Below are 22299 nucleotides of genomic sequence, written 5' to 3' on the forward strand. Positions count from 1 at the left end.
ACTGAATCTGAACCTTTAGTTTGGGGACTGAAAAATATGTTTCTAACTAAAATCTCCAGGTGACTCTGATGTGCAAGTAAATCTGAGAACTGTTAAGGAGCCTGAGACATACTGACAAAGGATATAACCTAGATGAGTTTTTTCCTCCCTTTGTCTAATAAAAATTTTGGTTAATTAGATGTAAGTTATTTGAGGGGCGCCTGGGTAGCTCAGTTGGTTAAGTGTCCAACTTCAGCTCAGGACATGATCTCATGGTTCATGAGTTCGAGTCCCCCCATCGGACTCTGTGCTGATGGCTCAGAGCCTGGAATCTGCTTTGGATTTGGTGCCTTCCTCTCTCTCTGCTCTTTCCCCACTCATGCTCTCTCTCAAAAATAAATAAACATTAAAGTTTTTTAAAAAGTAAGTTATTTGAAGTGTTTCTGCTGTTTGGGTGTGGTTTAATACATCTTGTATAATCTCATTAATCTCCTTCAGCGAAGCATCCTGTTAAAAGTGGCTGAAACCATTAAAAGTTGGATTTTTTCTCAGTACAATAAGAAAGATGACTTACTTCACAAGTTGGTAAGTGTTTGCCTCTATTTCTTTTAGTCAGTTTTCAGGGCTCCAGTTTATTAATGACAATGCAATGAATGAGAATTTGTGTTGCTACTGATTTGGGCAATGATTAATTCTAAATTCTGGGAAGTTCTTTGAAAGGAGACTGCATGATTCATGAAGCATTTAAATGAAGTTTGTTTGTATCACCTAAAAAAAAAGAAGAAGAAGAAATTCTTTAATAATTGACAATCTTGAATTTGGACTTAATTTAGTATTATTTCATAGCTCTTCTAAGAGGTTATTTAGCCATTCAGAATGGAATATTCTAGTAGTTATTAAAACCTTATTTGTTAGATTACTAATTTCCTGCTGCCATCTTCCTCCATTGACAAATATTCCTCTCATTAGGGAAGATAATATATCATTTAGCGGGATCTTTTTTTTTTTATTAGGAGCTTGACTATATCCTTTTTCCCCCCCTTATTGACTATCTGTATCCTTATCCCATTATCTATGATTACAGAGTTTGGACAGAATCAAAGTGGTTCCCCTCTAATTTATCATTAATCTATAATTCTCTGACAACTTCATTTGTAAAATTTAGCCTCCCAAGACTAATAATCACAGAATTTCCCAAAGACTTGAAATTGTGACCATTGAGACTCTTTTTGATTCCCGTGAGGCTTGCTTTTTTTTTTTTTTTCCTGCTCTCTGCTGGAATATATCTGGTGTTTGACCTATGACCCCCAAGAGGGAATGCTTCAATTTTGTACATCTTAAGCAATGCAAAATCTAGGTAGTATAGCTAAAAAATTGAAAGTTCTCATCGCTCTCAGAGAGTGATCAAGTTACAAGTAGGCAGATTTCAGGATCTTCTGCTGGCCTTATCATTCTTGTAAATTACCATTTTAAGGAGATGTTTACAAAGTGCTTTCACATTTTGATTTGCTACTTCAAACACTATAAAGTTTAGTGCATTTTTCTAATTGGAAATGGTAAGATTTCCAAATGTCTGAGATTCAGACAGTTCAGTTTGGTTTAAGAATACTTACTAAGTGAATTGTTCAAGAATGTTCAGCTAGAAAGTTACAGAGTTAGAATTTGAATTCAGGTCTCTTGTTTCCAAGCCTCAGTTCTCCATTATAACATAGTGCTTCACTAGCTTGAGTGTTATGCTTTGACCGACTAAAATTACTTTTTTAGCAATCCAAATGGGCAAGTTCTCTGTTCAGAGTTTCATCTTGTAGGTATGTTGAGAAGGTCAATGAAGTGTCTTGTCACCTACGTAGAATATCATCTCTATCCAGGTGGAGCCATCCTCCTTCCTCAGTGATCCTAGGACTGTGGTAAGGTATACAAATCCATATGCATTTGTCTGTGATTTAATCAGAGTCTGTATAGTCCTGATCTTTTCATTCTTGGTTCTTTGTCACTGGCCACACGTTTCACTGTAAAGTGCCAGCTTCTCTATGCATCCCTTTTATGCCTACATTATAGAGAACTGTAGGAAGTACTTACCAAAGAAATCATTTAATAGTAATGGAACAAGGAATTACCCTGTTGGCTTCTGGTGTGAGATGCTTGACTCTTCCCTTTGTTAGACATATTTAAAATTTTATTAGCTATACAGATATTGAACCAATCTCTTTTTCCTTTTGTTAGAGTACTGGCAGTTGCTCCATAATATCTGAACCTTTTGCCATTGTGACTTTTTATTAAAATACTTATTAAAGATTAAAAAAAAGTTCTTTTATAGAAACTATAGTGGTAGTGGTATTAGTACTTTCGAAGCACTTTTTAGCCTGTAAAGTGCTTTCACACATGTTAACTCATTTGATCCTTATCAGCTTTATGAAACAGAACAATGTATTAAAAAACTATGTAAGATCATTGAAATATATTGACACATACATAGTTCCCTTCTCCATTCCTGGGGTAAAAACAGAAATCTCTCTATTCTTTTTGAGCTGTGCTTCTCATACCCTTTCATTCCATATAGGCAGAAATCTTCCTGAGTTACCTTCTCACATCATTTTCCTGTTTAGATCCTTAAAAGATCACCATTACCCATCGAATCAAGTCCAAAGAGTCTGTATAATTTGGCCACAGACTACCTTTCCAGCCTTATCCACCAATATTTTTTTTATCAGCCAACCCAGTCTTCCTTTTCTTTTATTTCATACTTATTCTGCATGTCTATGTTTGTGCTGTTATACGGTAGTGGAATCCTTTCCATTTTTCCTCTGTTACTGCAGTCTGCTCAGTAAGCAGTCCTAGCTCTTCCTTAAGGCCTTTCCCACAAACTTCAACCTGTCGGATCTCTTATTTTCTTCAACACTGCAGTAACAATTATCCACGCTGTGTTTTAAGTTTATGTATTGTACAATGGCGCTTTTCTTTATTGTGTTTTAATTATTTCTTGTGTACTAACAACATTAACAGCTAACACTTACATAGTACTTAATATGTAAGTACTTACTATGCACCAGACACTATATATTATATAAATATTGACTTACTTAATTTTCATAGTAGGTACTATTGAAGTACATACTATTCTTATCCTCACTTTGCAGATGAGGAAACTGGAACAGAGAAGTTATTAACTTAAGATGTGGAACCAGGATATAAACCTAGATAGTAACTAGGTCTTGGCACTCAAACTTGTTGAGGGTGATCCAAAGTTCACATAGTGCACTTCCCCACAACACAGAGCATCCGACTGTACAGATGATATCTAAATTATCTAGTCAATCATTTAGTAGCTTTTAAGTCTCTTCACTTGTTTGACACTTGGACCTTGGTCCAAATAGGGCTATTGCAAGATGTTTCTTAATATAGCAGGTGTCTGGTTTCCCACTAGTTTGATTGGCATATTGCAGCAGTTTCACTATTTTCAGCAGTTCTCATTTTTATAATTAAAGACTAAAGTACAATTTTATAATTTATCCTTAAGAAAAAACTTAATTCATCAATGTAATCTGATTTAATTTTATAGCTATAGTGATCAGAATACAGTTCAAGTTCTTATTTTGTAGAGACAGACTAGTCACTAGATAATACTTCTTTAATTGTTTAGAGTGTCTTGGTCCTTTTCAGGTTTATCTGTATTTATAGGTGATTGTAGATAGTTTGTCACATTCTTGAATCTCATATTTCTAAAGCAATTAATACTGCCTCAAAGCACAATGGTTTTGAGGAAACATTATCCCAGTTTTGCAAACAGGTCTGATGCCAAGGATGGTGTTAAAGAAAGTGTGTACTTGATTAAGCAGCATATCTATATAAGGGGCTATGAAGAGGGAAAGCTCCCATTCTGTCTTAATAGCTTTCCCCCTCTTTGTGAGCCTTAGCCTTCCTTTAGTTAGGCTTCTTTAAACTTACCCCTATGTAAGTAGATTGCAGTCTCATAAAAGGTATGATTTAAAGCTTTTGTAGCAAAAACTTGATTTTTAATATCTCTGTGTGTGTGGAATCCAAATCAAATAATAAGACCAGTATGTGGGGATTTATTTTAAAAATTACGTGAAAAGCTGCTGTGTTCCTCCTTCTGCCCTCCTTGCTTCTACCCCTTCCCTAACCCTAACAGTAGTATAACGTGAATTGCGCTCTTTTTATGAAAGTGGAGTGGAGTATCAATTAATTGGTTCCTAATGTTAGAATCATGATTCTAAGAAGAGCCAAGAGACACATGAAAAGATGTTCAGCATCCCTAATCATCAGGAAAATACAAATCAAAGCCCCAACGAGATGTCACCTTATACCTCTCAGAATGGCTGGTATCAAAAAGACAAAAAATAATAAATGTTGACAAGGATGTGGAAAAAAAAGAACTGTCATGTACTGTTGGTGGGAATGTAAATTGGTGTAGCCACTGTGAAAAACAGTATGAAGTTTCCTCAAAAAATTAAAAATAGAAATACATACAATCCAGTAGTTTCACTAATGGTTATTTACCCAAAGAAAACAAAAATACTAATTTGAAAAGATAAATGCACCCCTATGTTTATTGCCGATTTATTTACAATAGCCAAGATATGGAAACAACCTAAGTATCTATCAATAGATGAATGGATAAAGAAGAAATGAAGAAATGGTGTATATATATACATATATACACACACACACACACACACACAAATACCATTTATATACGTTCATATAAATGGTATAAATATTCCATATAAATATTCTTTATGTGTATATATAATGAATCTTACTCAGCCATAAAAAAGGAATGAAATCGGGGTACCTGGGTGGCTCAGTCAGTTAAGCATCCGACTTCAGCTCAGGTCGTGATCTCACGGTTCATGGGTTCGAGTCCCATGTCGGGCTCTGTGCTGACAGCTAGCTCAGAGCCTGGAGCCTATTTCAAATTCTGTGTCTGACAAATTCTGTGTCCTTTCTCTCTGACCCTGCCCCTGTTCACGCTGTCTCTCTCTCTCTCTCTCTCACTCTCTCTTCTCTCATAAATAAATAAAACATTAAAAAAAAAACCAGAATGAGATTTTGCCATGTGCAACAACATGGATGGACCTAGAGGGTGTTATTATGCTCAATGAAATAATTCAGACAGAGGAAGATAAATGCCATATGAATTCACTTATATGTGGAATCTAAAACCCAAAACAGACAAAACCGAAACAGACCCATAAATACAGAGAACAAACATGGTTCCCAGAGGGGTGGGCAAAATGAGTAAAGGGGAGTGGGAGGTTCAGTCTTCCAGTATGGAATGAACAAGTCACAAGGATGAATGGCACAGCATAGGGAGTTCAGTCTGTGCTAACTGTAATAGCACTGTATGGTGACAGATGGTAGCTACACTTGTAGTGAGCATGGCATAATGTATAGAGTGGTCAAATCACTGTGCTGTACACCTGAAACTAATGTAACGTTGTCTGATAACTGTAACTCAAAAAAAAAAAAAAAAAAGAGAAAAGGGAAAAAGAAGAGAAGAANAAAAAAAAAAAAAAAAAAAAGAGAAAAGGGAAAAAGAAGAGAAGAAACAGTGTTTCAAATATGAAACAAAAGTGATACATAGGTACATGCAAGGTGTGTCAGTAGATGGTAAAAGTAATAATAATAATAATAATACCAGGCTAAAAGGAAGACAAGCATTCCAAGATGTTCTTGTTTTTCTATTACTGAAAATCATAAAAGGGGTGCCTGGCTGGCTTAGTTGGTAGATGTGACTCTTGATCATGGGGTCATGATTCAAGCCCCACACTGGGCATAGAGCTTACTTAAAAAAAGAACAGAAAATCAATATATCCATATGAGACTGATATTAAAAATATTCTTCTCCTTCTCTAAAAGTGATTCATAACCCACAATCAAGAGGACATGCTATCATAGTTGGATATTTGGATCACTTCCTAGTAAGTTCCCATTATGAGGAGCTAGGGCAGGGTAGGCTCTTGTGTGGGAATGATTAACTGGCTAAGAAGAGCAAACCCATTGCCTTCAAACCCTAGATCTAATTGGTTTTACTTTAATTGCTAAATGCCTTATCCATTAAAAGTTCTTTTTTTTTTCTTAAAATAGAATCATTCTGTTCTTAAATGCAATGCATAATAAAACTTCAAATTTTCTCATACCGCAGACTGTATATAGGGAAGTATAATTGACTACCAAAGACTTAGGATTTGAAATCAGAGTTCTAGGAAATTGTTTAATCTCTTTGGGCTTTAGTTTTCTCCTCTATAGAATCGAGAGAAGGATGAAAATGTACATCACAGGGTGACTGTGAAAGTTAACTTATGTACTCTACCATTGCTACTTCATCTCTCACCCTTTTTGTTTTATTTTTAGTTTTTAAGTCTATTTACTTAACTGATCTCCACAACCTGGGGCTCAAACTCACAACCCCAAGACTGAGAGTCACATGCTCCTCTGACTGAGCCAGCCAGGCACTCCTCATCTCTCACCTTCTTAACATGTACATTGTATGTAAAACTAAAAGCGGTGACTTGCGGTTCTAGAGAGGCTTTTGCTCTTCCCATCTCCCTCTTCCAAGTCTTTCATCTGGTCAGTTCTTGTTCATGCCTTAAGACTCAGCTCAGGCATCACCTCTTTTCCTTTCTTGGGCTTCATTACAAATTTTGGTTCTTCTGTACCATTTTCATAATTCCAGGTATACCTCATTGCACCTCTTTGCACATTGTATTGTAACTGTTTACTTTTCAGTCCTCTTCATTCAACTGTGAACTCTTTAAGAGTAGAGACTTGAATGTTTTGTTCATTTTTTGTACCCTAGGTCTCAAGCATGGTGCCTGGTATATATAATATTTCTTGATAGATGGATAGAAGGAAAAGAAGAAGGAATAAATGAGCACATATACCAATATGTGAAAGCATTTTGTAAACTATAAAGTGCTATGCACATATTAGTGTGGTTTTGCATTATATACCTTAATGTTGTGTTTGCCCATTTTTAGAAGGCCTTGATCCTGCTGATGTAATTCTTACATTTTGGCTATATTGTTATAGTATCCAGGGGCAGCATCTTATGTTACAGGATTATACTTCCCATGCTCTGTTTCAGCAGTTTAATTAATTAGGCTTAACTAGACTGGGTTATTAATCTATAGTTATTCACATTTCTTTTATAAAAATTTGTCACATCTGGTGGCTCAATAATGTCCATCTCAATCTTTATTGTTTCACATTTACAGTGAAACTTAAACCCCATATACATCATACTAAAGATAGATTGGACTGTTGTATCTTCCTCTTGGAGGCTACTGGGAAAAAATATGTAGTACCCCTAAATTTTGTTAGTACATTAGGAGCTTAGCATCTGATACAAAATTATGTCTGTATTAATGCCTCTCTTTGGGTTTTTCAATGGCAAGGATATTGGATTCCGACTCGACTCACTACATACCATCCTGCAACAGGAAGTCCTGTTACAAGAGGATGTGGAGCTGATTGAGCTACTTGATCCTAGTATCCTGTCTGCAGGGCAACCTCAACAACAGGAAAATGGATACCTTCCAACGCTTTGCTCCCTGGCAACCCCTAATATTTGGTACTGTCCAGAATACATCTATCCTTTGCTTACATATACAGTATTAGCAGAGGAAATCCATTATCATGCTCTCTATTGTAAATTATAAACATTCCATGCATTTTAACATTGTAATTAAGGATGACCCAGAGGTTTTTAAAAAAGTACCTTTCTCAGGGGCGCCTGGGTGACTCAGTCAGTTAAGCGTCCGACTTTGGCTCAGGTCATGATCTCGCGGTTCATGGGTTTGAGCCCCACGTCGGGCTCTGTGCTGACAGCCAGCTCAGAGCCTGGAGACTGCTTCAGATTCTGTATCTCCCTCTCTCTCTCTGACCCTCTCCTGTTCATGCTGTCTCTCTTTCTGTCTCTCTCAGAAATAAATAAAACATTAAGAAAATTTTCTTTTAAGTACATTTCTAAAATAAATACTATTTAAAATGAAGCTGGAAAAACATCCAATTATTATGTATTTTTAATTCAGTATAATTAGCTCTGTGTTTAATAACCCAACAAGCAGGCATAATGTACATTAAGAATCTCTCTTACCCATACACCTATACGCATGTGTGCATGCAGTCCTAGCCACTAGCTCTTTATGTTTTTTTAAAGTTCATAGATTATATCATAAACACATTGTAGAGACATCAAAAATAGAATGGGACATGGAAGTAAACAGTCAGTTCTTGTTTTGTTGGCTGAGAAGCCATAAGGAATATAGACTGACAATTCAGTCCTAAAACTTTCCTAATGCAGAAGTCCCAGGCCATGAATATCAAAAAGGGATTTTATATATTTATGTATATATCCATATATATATCCATATCCATATATACACACACACAATACACACATATATATAAAACCATACATATATGTATACACACACAGAACTGAACTTTAAAGTATGGGTTTATTAAATGAACAAAATCATTGCTTGAACTATTCAAGTTATATAGACGATTACATAACATTGGCCTCAGTGTTCTGAATTTATCTTTCTTGTCATGTTGACAGATGCTTCATATTGTAAGGGGTAGCAGAGATCTGTAGTCACTCACCATCATGATGGGGTAAAGAATCTTATACTTTACAAATCTAAAAATGCAAGGAGCTGTTAGAAGGAACCAGGGGTTTTAAGAATTTTACAGCTCTAACTTTTAAGTTTCCTTTAGCCACAGGTGTGATTAAGCAACCCTGAGGCCTATAAATACTTTTAGACTTCGCTATTAATGCATGAAAGTATAGGATAAGATTTTGCTTTATGATATTAGCAATATCACTTGAAAGTAAAGGATTCCAAGGGAAATTAGGACAGGTCAATATTTATTAGGAAGCATTCTTACATGCGACTTTCTTTATAATTTGATTGTAACTGTCTTCGAGTATTATTGATGCTGTTTTTTTGGATATTTTTCTAAGGCACATCTCCGTATATTCACTTCTTTCTTATTACATTTTTATCAAAGACTTCATTGCTTAAAAGATGTATTTTAGTCAATAGATTTGTAATTGGCCTAGATTTTAAATATTTCATATATACTTTTACTTAGTTAAAGCAGTGAAAAAGTACAAAGTATGTGCATATTATTGGCTGCAGTATGTGTATTCCAGATTTATGATGGTGATGATTTAATATTAGATGACTTTTATTGAAACAATTACTCAAGTATAATTTCTAATTGGAAAAATGCTTATATTTTCTTGAGATATTTGTTTAGTGCAAATAATTAAAGTCTGACTTTGGTAAAAGAACTCATCTTAATATTAAAATGTATTGTAATGTTAAAAATTAGTAAAATTATTTTTACTTTTAAATTTGTAAAATTGGATTTTATTTTTTGATTTTTTAAATACAACTTATTGTCAAATTGGCTTCCATACAACACCTAGTGCTCATCCCAACAAGTGCCCTCTTCAATGCCCATCACCCACTTTCCTCTTTCCCCCGCCCCCATCAACCCTGTTTGTTATCTGTATTTAAGAGTCTCTTATGGTTTGCCTCCCTCCCTCTCTGTAACTTTTTTTTCCCTTCCCCTCCCCCATGGTCTTCTGTTAAGTTTCTCAAGATCCACATATGAGTGAAAACAAATGGTAACTATCTCTGACTGACCTATTTCACTTAGCGCAATGCCCTCCAGTGCCAACCACATTGCTGGAAATGGCAAGATTTCATTCTTTCTCATTGCCAAGTAGTATTCCATTATATATATAAACCACATCTTCTTTATCCATTCATCAGTTGTAAAATTGGATTTTAAACTCTGTACTTAGTTTTTAGGTTAGAAGAGTCCATATTAAAAAAAAAAAGTCATTTCAGAAGACACTTACTTCTTACATTCTTTAACCTAAACTTACTAGCTTAGATTTTAATACCTAAGCACCATTATTTAGTTGCTAGATACTTTTAAATTATTTCACATTACTTGTTTAAATGTTATTTTTTAAAGTCTTACTTTACAAAGAAGCTACTAGCATTTTAGCACCTATTTTAACAAACCTAAAATACAGACTAACGTAACAAATCTTTCTCTAGTCTGATGGATATCGTGTTTCTTGGTTTCTCTGTTATAGGGATGTCTCGGTGCTGTTTGCCTTCATTAGTTTGCTCATTATGCTTCCCACTTGGTGGATTATATCTTCCTGGCTGATATGGGGCGTGATCCTATTTGTTTATCTGATTATAAGAGCTTTGAGATTATGGAGGACAGCCAAACTACAAGTAACTCTAAAAAAATACAATGTCCGCTTAGAAGATACAGCAACAAATAGCCGAGCTTTTACCAACCTTGTGAGAAAAGCTTTACGTCTCATTCAAGAAACTGAAGTCATTTCCAGAGGATTTACACTGTGAGTTCATATTTCATTTTATTTTTTAAATAATTCTTTCCTACTACATAGTTAAATTAGAATACTTATCTATTTTCATGTCTGTGTTACATTTACAGAAAAATGTAAGTTTTCTCTTTAGCGCTTATTAAAGTCTGTTAACTGTGAAGGAGTAACACATTATATGCTAGATTTAATATATAATATGATTCTGCTTATCTACTTTGAGAAACCAAAGAGCTTAGAGAATCATAATTATTTCTGTGTTACCATGTGACTTTATTATGAGTTAATATACAGGGAGAGCCTAACATTGAATCTGGCATCCAAAATTACCCAACAAATATTTGTTTCCTTTACTCTCCGCCAAACACTCTCTTTCCTCAGTTTAAATGATAGATGTATCTGACTTGAATTGATTTTGAAAAATTTTGACATGCATTAATAATATTCTTTAGGTAAACATTAGTAGATATGGCACTGATACTCTCAGAATATCAAGCAAATATTCCATTCCCACAGGAAATTAAATATTCCCCAATCTAGTCTAGTCTTAATTAAATATTAAGGTATAGGATATATAGGATATTTTTTCTGTTATTAAAAGGATAGTTATATTTATTAAGCATCAATTACGTTCCAACTACTATACTAGGTAATCTTGTATACAACAGAGCATACAGTTACACATGGTAGAGCAAAGGTTCAGGTCCATTCCATCTGACTCCAGAGCTGGTTTCTGGTCCAGTAGGCTCCCTGCTGAAAACTAACGAATGACAGTAATACTGTAGTATGTTTAATCATTGATTTAATTTATATAACCTTTGCAGTCTGTAGGTGGGAGAAAGTAAGTATATGGTGAAGAGTGATTATTACCTTTAATTACTTATATCTGGAAAATGACAAAAAGGGAGAGCAGAAGAACCTTGGGTAGTCATCTCATTCTTCACCTTGCTGTGCTCCAGAATAGCACTTAAAGAGTACTGATGGAAAAGCTCTGTCTGGAAAATCACTGAACAGGGAAGTGAAAGAATCTCCAGTAGTCACTCATTCTTCACTCTGTTGTGTTTTAGAACAGCAGGATTTAAACAATCCCAAGACAGAAGAGAGAAATATTTGTCCTTCTGTTGTAGTTAAAGTCTACTTGTTGATAGAGCATAACAAATATTAAGTTGTTTGAGCATTAGATTTTAAAAGTTGAAAACAGTGCTAAGTAATAGCTCCTTTACTTTCGTGATTTGTACAGTATTTCACTGAGAAGACTGACTGGTTAAGCTAAGTGGGTATGTGTCCAATTAATGCTTAGGCACATATAGAGGATTCTGTGCTTTTTGTCATTTTCCAACTTACATTATAGAATTATGTCTGGAATTGGCATGAAGAGCTAACATGGGACAGCTACACATGACTTACCTCCAGATTATGATTCCTATCCATTGACATGCAGTGAGGCAAAAGAAATGTTGGAAAAAATTGTTTGGCTTGTCTTCATCTAATTGGATAATGGATTGAGAAAAATTATGAGTAACAATAAATCTTGAATCATAACTTTTTTAGAAATATTTTCATCTTTAAAACTGATTTATTAGTAAAATGGAACACACACAATAGTGCCATATATTGAAAACCTGTGCTGTTTTGTTCTGTCTCAGTTTGTCCTCTCTGGCAAAGAATTTAACCATTCTTTGCTTCTTTTCTCATTTAAAGAATGGTTAAATTCTTTGCCTCATTCCCTTTTTATAAAATAAACCTATCAATGGAAACCAACTTGACAATAAACTATTTAAGAAAATCAATTAATTAACTAATTAATTAAAAATAAGCCTATCAGTCATTTGTCCTCTGGTTTTTGGGTTTTTTTTTTTAAAGATTTTTAATGCCTGAATACATTATAGTCTGCTTTAATATTTTAAAAGTTTTGAGTTAGATGTCTTGTTTTACAAATTGGTGTATAGTTATAGTATAAGAAATTTATAAATTTCAGTATTTTCTATTGCTATTGGGATTACTGGTTAGGTGAAAAAACTATTATCCAACAGCTATGTAATATGAAATCATTCTTCATTTCATTTATAAAAGCATGATATACATCATTGTTGCAAATAGGTACTCCCCATTTATCTTTTGGAAAGTACTATGAAATGTGCTTCCTCTTGAATAGTTTGGAGAGTAGCTATGCTACTACCTAGTAACCCTTCCTTTGCCTTTCTACTTGCATTCCCCTGTTGGCCACTGGTCCTGTTATCTCTCTGCGTCCCCTACTTCATTTTGAGTAGGTAAGTGCCAGTGGCAGCAGGTGGGTAAGTCATTTTACCCTACTTTTATGAATGTACAGAATGTATTTTTACAGTTTTTCATTGTTCTGTACAAGTGACCAAAACTATGAGTGATGAACATATGTAAATGCATATTAAGAATGTAAAAGTGTTTCTAATTAAAGTTTTCATACTTACTGTAGATACAGGTTTTAAAAATTAAATGTAAAATAGTACCACTTTAGTATATTTTAGTAGGTAGAATGTCTATATCAAAAAGTTGCAATGTCTTACATAAGTATTGTACATTTCTACCATATTTTGACTAAAATATATTGTTTCTCCATATCAGAAGAAGCCTTTACTCTTTGAGATTTTAATCTTTCATTTGTCTTTTTCTGGAGGGGGGGCTATATATGTATCAGGGAAATGGCTATTTATAAGACCTGAGTTGGGATATTTACAATCATTTTCTAATAAAAACCATGAAAAAGGAGGGTTTTTTTGTCTTAAGTTGAATAGAATTATGGATTTAGGAAACAAAAACTTTAGGACACCTGTACAGTTGTATCACATTTTACTTTTCAAGTTTGCTTGACAGGGTCAGTGCTGCTTGCCCATTTAATAAAGCTGGACAGCATCCCAATCAGCATCTCCTCGGTCTTCGGAAAGCTGTCTACAGAACTGTAAGAGCCAACTTTCAAGCAGCAAGGCTCGCTACCCTATATATGCTGAAAAAATATCCTTTTCTGTCTACATGTAAGAATAAATATGCTTCCAGAGTCCTGAATGTAAAGATAGTATAGTTGCATCCTGTAAAAGTTGAGTATAAACTGAGATTGCCTATTTTGTAGCTAATTTCCATCATTGCTTCTATTTTAAAACTGGAAATGCGGTCTAGGGGGAATAACAATAACAGACAGGAAAAAAAGGTTTTCTCGTGTGGCTCAATTTCAACAAGGAAGAAACTTGAAGGCCCTCCGCCCCCTCCCTTTACCGGTCCAAAAAATAAAGTCAGAAGAACCTGGCTTTGCTAGGTCTGACATTTTTAAAAGTTACTGGACACGCAAATTTGCATCATGACATGGAAATAAGCTGGTAACAGGAAATCCTTCCCCTTTCAAAAAACAGAGGCTCTCAAGTCAGATTGGCTATGTTTAAATTTTGGCTCTATCAATTACTGCCTAGGTGACCTTCAGCAAGTTTCTTAACTCTTTGTACCTCGTGTTGTTCATTTTAAAAATGGCAGTAACAACATACTCTTTCTGTGGTTTTGTTGAGTCAAATGAGTTAGTTCATATAAAGTGCTTAGATAGTGCCTGGTGTATAATAAACACTCAGAGACTGCAAGATAATACATATGTCACTTAAGTTTACTAAATCAGGAAATTCTATTAATTGGTAAATAAAGGTGTGTAGGATCTTTATTTCAGTTAAGATTCATAGTTAAGTTAAATTATGAGTATATGGAGTGCAAAAATACTTCCTTGGACCTTCAGTATTTGGGGTACTGTAGCACAGATAAATATCATGCTTAACGTTTACAGAGTGCTTTATTATGTCTTTACATACATCTTTCCAGCTAGATCTTATCTCCATTTTATGGAAAAACTGAATAAAGTCTCCATTTTGTGTGATTTGCTTGGTGTTACACAACTAGTAAGAGGTGAAGTTGTGTCTTCACTAAAGGGCTTATGTCTTAAAACCTTTTCTATATATATATGTATATATATTTTTTTTAAACTGTACTACTTCTTTGGAAATTGAAAGCATTTTAATTTTAGTCATGAACTTGTCTATTCAATTCCCCTGCTGCCTAAATACTCGCCTGCTATGTGCTAGACTTTTGAGTATACTCAAAAGATAAGCTGGAATTCATAATAAAGTAGAAGTGCCCAGGGTGCCTTCCAACATAGCAAGAGCATATACTTGGCCTATGGGGTCAGAGAATGCTTTCAAGGAGTTGACCTTGAAGATAATAAAAGTCTACATTCAAGTATAATGCAGCAAAGATATGGGGAAAAAATAGAGGTACAGTAGTATGGCATGTGAACTTCAAGTAGTTACTCATTCAGTAAGTATTTATTGAGAATAATCTCCATGCCAAGCAATATGCTAATCACTAGATCATGATGGTACACATAAGAGACATGGTCCCTGCCTCAGAGTACTTCTGGCTTAATGAGGGATAAGGAAACAGAAAGGGACAACCTAACAGATTGCAAATTTATGAGTTTCCTGTGCCAGTCACTTTTTCTAAGAAATAGAAACCCAGGAGTGAACAAACAAACAAGATCTTTGTACTCATGGCTCTTACTTCTTGTGGGTGAGATAATGAATAAAAAGTGAACAGATAAGATTTTCACTTATCTGTTGTATGAAAACCCAGCAGAATAGAATAGACAGTGATTGGTGAGTTACTGCTTTTGATTGGATGACAGGGGGAAGGCCTTCCCGAAGAGTTGACATTTAAAATGAGATTTTAGGGCGCCTAGGTAGCTTCGTTGGTGAAGCATATCGCTCTTGAGTTCTGCTCAGGTCATGATCTCACAGTTCTATGGGTTTGAGCCCCACATCAGGCTCTGCGCTGACATTGCAGAACCTACTTGGGATTCTCTGTCTCCCTCTCTCTCTCTGCCCCTGCCCCACTCACTCTGTCTCTGTCTCTCTCAAAATAAATAAACACAAAAAATTAAAATAAATAAATAAAAGGATATTTGAATGAGGAGAAAAATTATGTTCCGGTTTGATAGACCAGTGAGTATAAAGATCTTGTGACAAGAGTTATTTTAGCATGACTGGAGTATAGCAAAACGGCCATCATGACTGAAGCACAGTAAACTGGGAATTGGGGCATGAGATGACATTCAGAGGTAGGCAGGAACCAGAACATATTTACCACATGAGAAACCTTAAGGAATCAAAATGAAAAAGAATCCACCAACTATTTCTTTGAAAAGACCAATCAGTATAAACCCTCACATGCCTGGTCAAAGTAAAAAGAGTACAAATATACAAAATTAGTAATGGGAACAGAGCTGTAACCATAGATATTGAAGAAATTAAAATAATTATAAGGAGATAGTATATACAATTTTGTGGCAGCAACTTTTAAAAAAGAAGCACCTGGGGGCGTCTGGGTGGCTCAGTCAGTTAAGTGTCCATCTTTGGCTCAGGTCATGATTTTATGGTTTGTAAGTTTGAGCCCCACATGGTGCTGTCTACTGTCAGCACAGAGCCCACTTTGGATCCTCTGTCCCCCTCTTTCTTTGCCCCTCCCCTACGCATTCTCTCTCTCCTTCTTTCTCTCTCAAAATAAACTTACAAAAAAAAGAAAGAAAGAAAACACCTGGTTTTATGTAAATAATGGAAAATTTACAGGTGTAGAAAAGTGATAAAGTTCTTGATGCACTACTATGGAATGATATCCAAATTGTTGAAAAAAAAAAAGCGCATTATTTATACTACTCTTCCATTGTGCGTAAAAGTGTGTGTATATACATATACACACATTCACACACATATATATACACATACATATATATGAGACTATTTGTGTATATGGTAGATTGTATATCTGAGGGAATAAATGTGTATACATCCACATACATATTTATATTTGGATTTGCTTTTATGTATGCATAAAGTATCTCAGAAGATGCACAAGAAGGGGCACCTGGGTAGCTCAGTTGGCTTAAGTGTCTTATTCTTGGTTTCAGCTCAGATCATGATCTCATGTGAGTTCGAACCCTGCATCTGGTTCCACGCTGACAGTGCAGAGCCTGCTTGGGATTCTGTCTCTCTCCCCCCCAACTCTCTCTCTTATGCTCTCCCTCTCTCTCTCTCAAAATAAATGAACTTCAAAAGAAGAGAGATGCACAGGTTATCTTGAGGGATACTAATAACAGTGATTCCCTTTGCCTTTAGCTAGGAGAATAGGGTGGCTAAAAGGGTAGGAAGCAATTTTTACAGTACCCTAAATACCTTATGAATTTTTTATACCTTTTGAATTTTAAATTCTGTGAATATATTACATGTTTAAAAACTAAATGAATAAAGGAAATTTTAATTACCAGGTCCAGATGACTTTATGGTTTTTTTAAAAACCTACTTCAGGCTATAGAAAAGGTTCGAAAGCCTCCCCTACATCATTTTATTTATGAAGATTCTATAATTGCAATACCAAAACATGTAGAGAAAAAACTAGACCAGTCTCACAGATGGAGCTACAAAATATTTAAATAAAATATGTATTTACTATAGTGCTATATTAAAATATTATTATATGACTAAATAGGAGTATGCTGGAAATATAAAAATAGTTGATTATTAGGAATTGTATGGATATAATTCTTTACAAAAACTGTTGAAGGGAGAAATATCGCATATTAAGTTGATAGATGCCCATGAGGAAGAGGAAAGAGGAAACAACAGTAGTCTGAATGGGACGGCCTACATAGAACAGGCTTAGTGCTAACAGTGTTGCGCAGCCTGCACACGGGGGAAGAGAGAAGTATTTACTGCGGTGTAGTAAGGGCCTGAGCCACCATACAGTGAAGTACACAATACAGTTTCAAAAGATACTTGTCCAAAATAATGAAGTTAGCACTTTAGCACTTGTAAAGAGTTGAACTTTTAATTGTTTAGAGATAAAGATATTTTATTCACAAGTATACTAGTAGTAAGATACCTGAGGTTTGTTCATATGATAGATTTTAAGATTGGTTTCTTTTTTTTTTTTTTTTTTAATGTACATTAATCATCTCTAGTCAGAGTTCGGAATAAAGATGACTGACTACAGGTAATTTTGGATGATTTCATTATACCCTTTATACTTCTAATAAAAAGGCCTTAACCTAATTTAACCTACCCCCTGAACTCTGAGAGTGACAATGTAACCAACTACATCTGTGTAGTGCCTTTTAAGGAGTTGGGCCTGGGCCTCAGTGAGGAGCAGATTTCAGAAGAGGAAGCACATAACCTTACAGATGGTTTCAGCCTGCCTGCTTTGAAGGTAATCTGCCCGTGGGAGAAAAGGGCTGAAGGTAATCTGCCAGTGGGAGAAAAGAAAAGGGAGAAAGGATAGATGCCCTCAGATTGTGCCTTTGCTATGAATGTAAACGGGACACCTGTTTCCTTTTATTGTTTGCTGATCGTCATCATAATAGCCTTTCTGATGTTTGTGAAGCTGTCTTTAAAAGTTGAGAGCAGCATAAAGATTGTATGAGGATATCAGAATACTTAAAATTCTTACTGTAAGCATATCTTGCCTTAAATCAGAGTTTATAGATAAGTGAATTTACATTAATAGAAAACCATTATGAGTGACTTTATGACTATTTGTTTAACAAACATGAGTAAAGAATGTATAAGATCTATATCTTCCCTTGGAAAATCTACATAAAAAGATATATTTGACTCTATAAGAATTAAGCTTCTAAATGAAAAAAATTACAATGATTTTTAACAAAGGTAGATATAATTCTTTCTATATAAAGAGCACTAAGTTATGTAAAATCTAAACGAGATAGGTCAGGTGCATGAACTGGCTTCACGAAGGAAAATCTAGAAATGGCCAATTCAGTTTCAGGGCACCTGGATGGCTCAGTCAGTTGAGCGTCTAACTCTAGATTTTGGCTCAGGTCATGATCCCAGGTTCGTGGGATTGAGCCCTTGTGTCAGGCTTTGTGCTGGGCGTGGAGCCTGCTTAAGATTCTCTCTCTCCTTTTACCCCTCTCCCCCACTCACACATGCTCTTTCTCTCTTAAAAAAAAAAAAGAAAGAAAGAAATAGCCAATTCAGTCTCATTGGTAATAAGTAGACATTTTACCAAGGATATTGAAAGTTGGTAATATTCATTATTTGTGAAGATCAGGGAGACATCACACACTACTAATAAAAGTATATATAGATTGGGTCACTTTAGCAGTTAATACCAGTCTTCAGAAAGATATGTATTCTTCAGTAATCTTAAGCTTAAAGGTAAGTAATCAGAATATACTCAAAGCATGTTCATGATATTACTACAACAGCAAATATTGGAAACAAAAAGTTAAGTAATATGAGATTGATTGGTATATTCTTTGGAATTAGTAGTAGAAAAATTGTATGATGGAAGAAACAAAATAAAGAAAGCAAGTTGGAAAAACTGTGTGTGTGGTAAGATTACAGAAGTTTATTTTTAGTTCTTGTTTTTTGAGAAAGAGAGGGGGCGCAAGTGAACAAAGAGCAGAGCAAAGGAGCAGAGAGAGAGAGAATCCCACAAGGGGCAGAGAGAGAGAGAGAGAGAAGCGGGGCTCACCCAAAGCAGGGCTTGAGCTCATGAACTGTGAGATTAATACCTGAGCTGAAGTCAGATGCTTAACCAGCTGAGGCATCCAGGCGCCCCTATGTTATTTCTTAGCTATTTCCTAGACCAAAATGGTATAATTCTGAATTCTAAACTCTGGATGCATCACTGACTCTTTTCTTTGGACTTCTGTAGGTCCATTATTCCTATGTCTTCTTTTCTACTTTGTGTAAAATTCGCAAATAATTCATCAAGGAATATTCACTTACAATACATGTATCTCATTATCAGCACTTCTTTTCTGGGATAAAACTGTTCCAAAATATATACTGGTATTACATGCTGTATTGGTATTAGAAGTTCCCACATGCCATGACTGCATAATTTGATCTAACATTCTCAACCAGTCTTAAGGGGTTAGTTCAAGCTCAGCCATATTCATGACTTTGGATAAAGTGAGAAATTTAACCAGAAGTTAAGATAAACAAATCTGTCGTTTGTTTTGAATTTTGATCAATTTTTTTATTGATGTAGTCCGTTTTTCTTTTTAGGTTTTATTTCAACTTTGGGTGGCACAGAGTTCAGAGTTCTTCAGACGGTTAGCTCTGCTACTTTCTACAGCGAATTCACCTCCTGGGCTCTTACTTACTCCAGCACTTTTGCCTCATCGTATTTTATCTGATGTGACTCAAGGTCTACCTCATGCTCATTCTGCCTGTTTGGAAGAGCTTAAACGCAGCTATGAGTTTTATCGGTACTTTGAAACTCAGCACCAGTCAGTACCACAGCGTTTATCCAAAACTCAGCAGAAGTCAAGAGAACTGAATAACATTCACACAGCAGTACGCAGCTTTCAGCTACATCTGAAGGCATTGCTGAATGAGTAAGTTTAGAAGCCAAATAAGAAAATGTCCCCATGATCAGCAAGCTTCATTCTCATGCCATTGTGATAATTGGCTTGTGTCCCAGCTAGAAAGTAGCAGCAAAATTGAGACATGCAGCATGAAGGATAGTTTATAGCTATGAATGCAGCAAAGAAAGAATGATTTGTAAGTACTGTAATTAGGGGCGGGGGGTCATTTATAGTTTTCACTTTGTCTGATTTCAGCCAAAAACCTAGAAACAGAACAAAGCAGGTGTTCATTCTGTTTGAGAGCTGAAATGGCGATGTTTATGAAGACTGGGCTTGTTTTAACTCTCTAAGTAGGGCCCTTAACTGGAACTGCAGTCTAAGAAAAGTGTCTGCCGGCACTGAACAGTAAGTTGTAAGAGCTACTGTTATATATAGTTGAAGAATAGCATATGACAAGTTTTAAAATTAAAGCAGATTTGGACATTTTCTGTATCAGAGGACCAACTTTTTGGCCCCAGTTGAATAGTAAAATGCAGGGTCCATAGTTTATATTTGTTTATCTTCTACTTTGCCTGGTATTATTGGTACTCCGCCTTGGTCAAATGTAGGATCCAGTCATTCCAGTGAAATTTTTCTGTAACAGATACTTGTGTATAGGACTGGATCAGATGAATGATTGGGTTCATGTTGTGTTGGTAATCAGGAAGGTCATAGTAGTTCAATGAGTTGATGAGATTGTAGTTGATGTACTTGACCCTGGATACCAGGCAAGAAGTAGAAGGGGAGAGCAGGAATCAGTTTTGTAAGATAAAACAAGTCAAAAGTATTTGAAGTCTCCATAAAATCAAAGGGCTAGTTCGCTGGAGTGAGGAGGGATATGATGAATAAGAATAGGAAATTAAGGTGAGAGATCTTTTGAGGAGGTAAGTTTGTACCCATCTGTTCAAGGTCTGAGGTATATAAGGCTGCTTTAAGGTTAGGGATAGGGGAAATTAAGAAGCTGAGAGGCAGTGATGTTCCAGCAGTCTCTAGTCTCTAGCTACTATCCTAAGAAAGTAGATGAATGAATGCTAACCTGACTCAGTCTTGTCTCCCACAGGGAATATGGGAGATGAGGCAATCTCTACTTGAGTGGGCAACAAAAGTCGGGTCTTTGTCAGGAAAAAGTTTCAGTGGAAATGTTGTACTAGGCAAAGCTAGAGTCTCTAAAGAATTTTTGGCAATAGTATCAGAACTACACAGGACATAATGGAATGCATTAGAGTGAGGGAAGATGGCTCGGGGAGAAAGGCTGCACTGGATGGATGTGAACAAGAAGGGCTTTGTGCTTTGGGCAGAGACTGTGGATTATGCATGGGAAGGAAGTCTTCAGTTTAAAAATGCAATATTCTATATATGCTATTATACATCACCTTTCAAACAGAGTATACCAGTCACAAACCATCATCTCTGATATATGCTCTGTAGCACTGCTACACAAAATATTTAGAAGTGTTGTCTAAACATTTGTGTTTCACTCCTCCTCACTTGTCCCCGTTGCTCTTCCCAGTTGCCAATACTAGGGAATTAACCCTTTAACTGTTCTCCCTGCCTCCAGAGAGTCACTGCCAGATTAATGTTTCTGAGGCATATATTTGCTTTCTCCCTTAACCAAAAATCTGCACTGGTTTCAGAGTATAGCAGCATAAACTAAAGTATGTATAAAACTTTCTTTTGAAAGGATTTGCTATAACTCTATTATTGTCTGCCTTTCAGTCTTTCTCATTCTTTTCCTTCAGTACAAACTGCATAAATGCCTTTCCCCATGTACCATTTAGAATGGACTTTCTCATCTTTTGTACATGTTCAAATTTTACCTGTCCTTCAATGCTTCCTCAAAAGTACTTCTTCCTTAGCTAGTCCCTGTCTGTACCCATAGCTGGTAGCACCTTCCCCCTCTTCTGAATTCTTACAACACTATCTGCCTGAAGTATTATAGTTTTGTGCTTAGATTCAGCCTGTATTTACAGCTAACAGCTGTATAACTCTGGGCAAGTTTCATCCACTGTCTGGACCTAATTACTCATCTGTAAAATGGAAATAAAATGTTAGTTATAATATAATATAAATATATATAATTTATAAATATATATTATATAAATATAATGTTAGTATGATTTTATGTCATATTTATATATATGTATAATTTCCCTGATTTAGCTATTTTTCCTATTAAGTATAAAATGAGCTTAATTTATCATTTCAGCTCATAAAGTGCCTCATATATGTAAAAGAAATAGTGTTGAATAGGTGATACTCTTTATGAACTTTTTACAACACTGTGATAAAATACATGTAACATTAAATTTATTATTTAATCATTTTTAGGCATATAGTTTAATGGCATAAAGTAAATATACCTTGTTATACAGCCATCACCACCTTCCATCTCCAGAACTTCATCTTTTAAGCTTATTTCTTAAATAAATAAGCCTTGTGAGTTAAAAATTTTCCACTTAATATTTTAGAAATCAGTTTGTTTTTC

The 22299-nt window shown here is 35.3% G+C and overlaps 1 protein-coding gene and 1 long non-coding RNA gene across 8 annotated transcripts in view; one reads left to right on the plus strand and one right to left on the minus strand.

The window, feature by feature from the left end:
- Positions 1-22299, plus strand: part of VEZT (vezatin, adherens junctions transmembrane protein) — a 64184-nt gene that overhangs the window by 30003 nt on the left and 11882 nt on the right. For 2 of the 7 annotated variants that reach the window (XM_039236596.1, XM_039236599.1), the window contains exons 3-8: positions 478-564; positions 7398-7573; positions 10124-10399; positions 13223-13372; positions 17500-17647; positions 19474-19805. In XM_039236596.1, coding sequence (XP_039092527.1) covers positions 478-564; positions 7398-7573; positions 10124-10399; positions 13223-13372; positions 17500-17647; positions 19474-19805 — 1169 coding nt within the window. The remainder of the gene's footprint in view (positions 1-477; positions 565-7397; positions 7574-10123; positions 10400-13222; positions 13373-17499; positions 17648-19473; positions 19806-22299) is intronic. The other 5 variants (XM_039236597.1, XM_039236600.1, XM_039236601.1 and 2 more) reach the window with 3 other exon arrangements.
- LOC120234653 lies at positions 623-22291 on the minus strand. Its single transcript, XR_005529153.1, has 4 exons — positions 22175-22291; positions 11792-11870; positions 11060-11144; positions 623-747 (listed from the first exon to the last, which is right to left on the minus strand). It is a non-coding gene; the product is annotated as an uncharacterized LOC120234653 (long non-coding RNA).

This window comes from Hyaena hyaena, unplaced genomic scaffold (genome assembly GCF_003009895.1).
Source record: "Hyaena hyaena isolate Hyena2069 unplaced genomic scaffold, ASM300989v1 scaffold_113, whole genome shotgun sequence".
Taxonomy (NCBI): domain Eukaryota; kingdom Metazoa; phylum Chordata; class Mammalia; order Carnivora; family Hyaenidae; genus Hyaena; species Hyaena hyaena.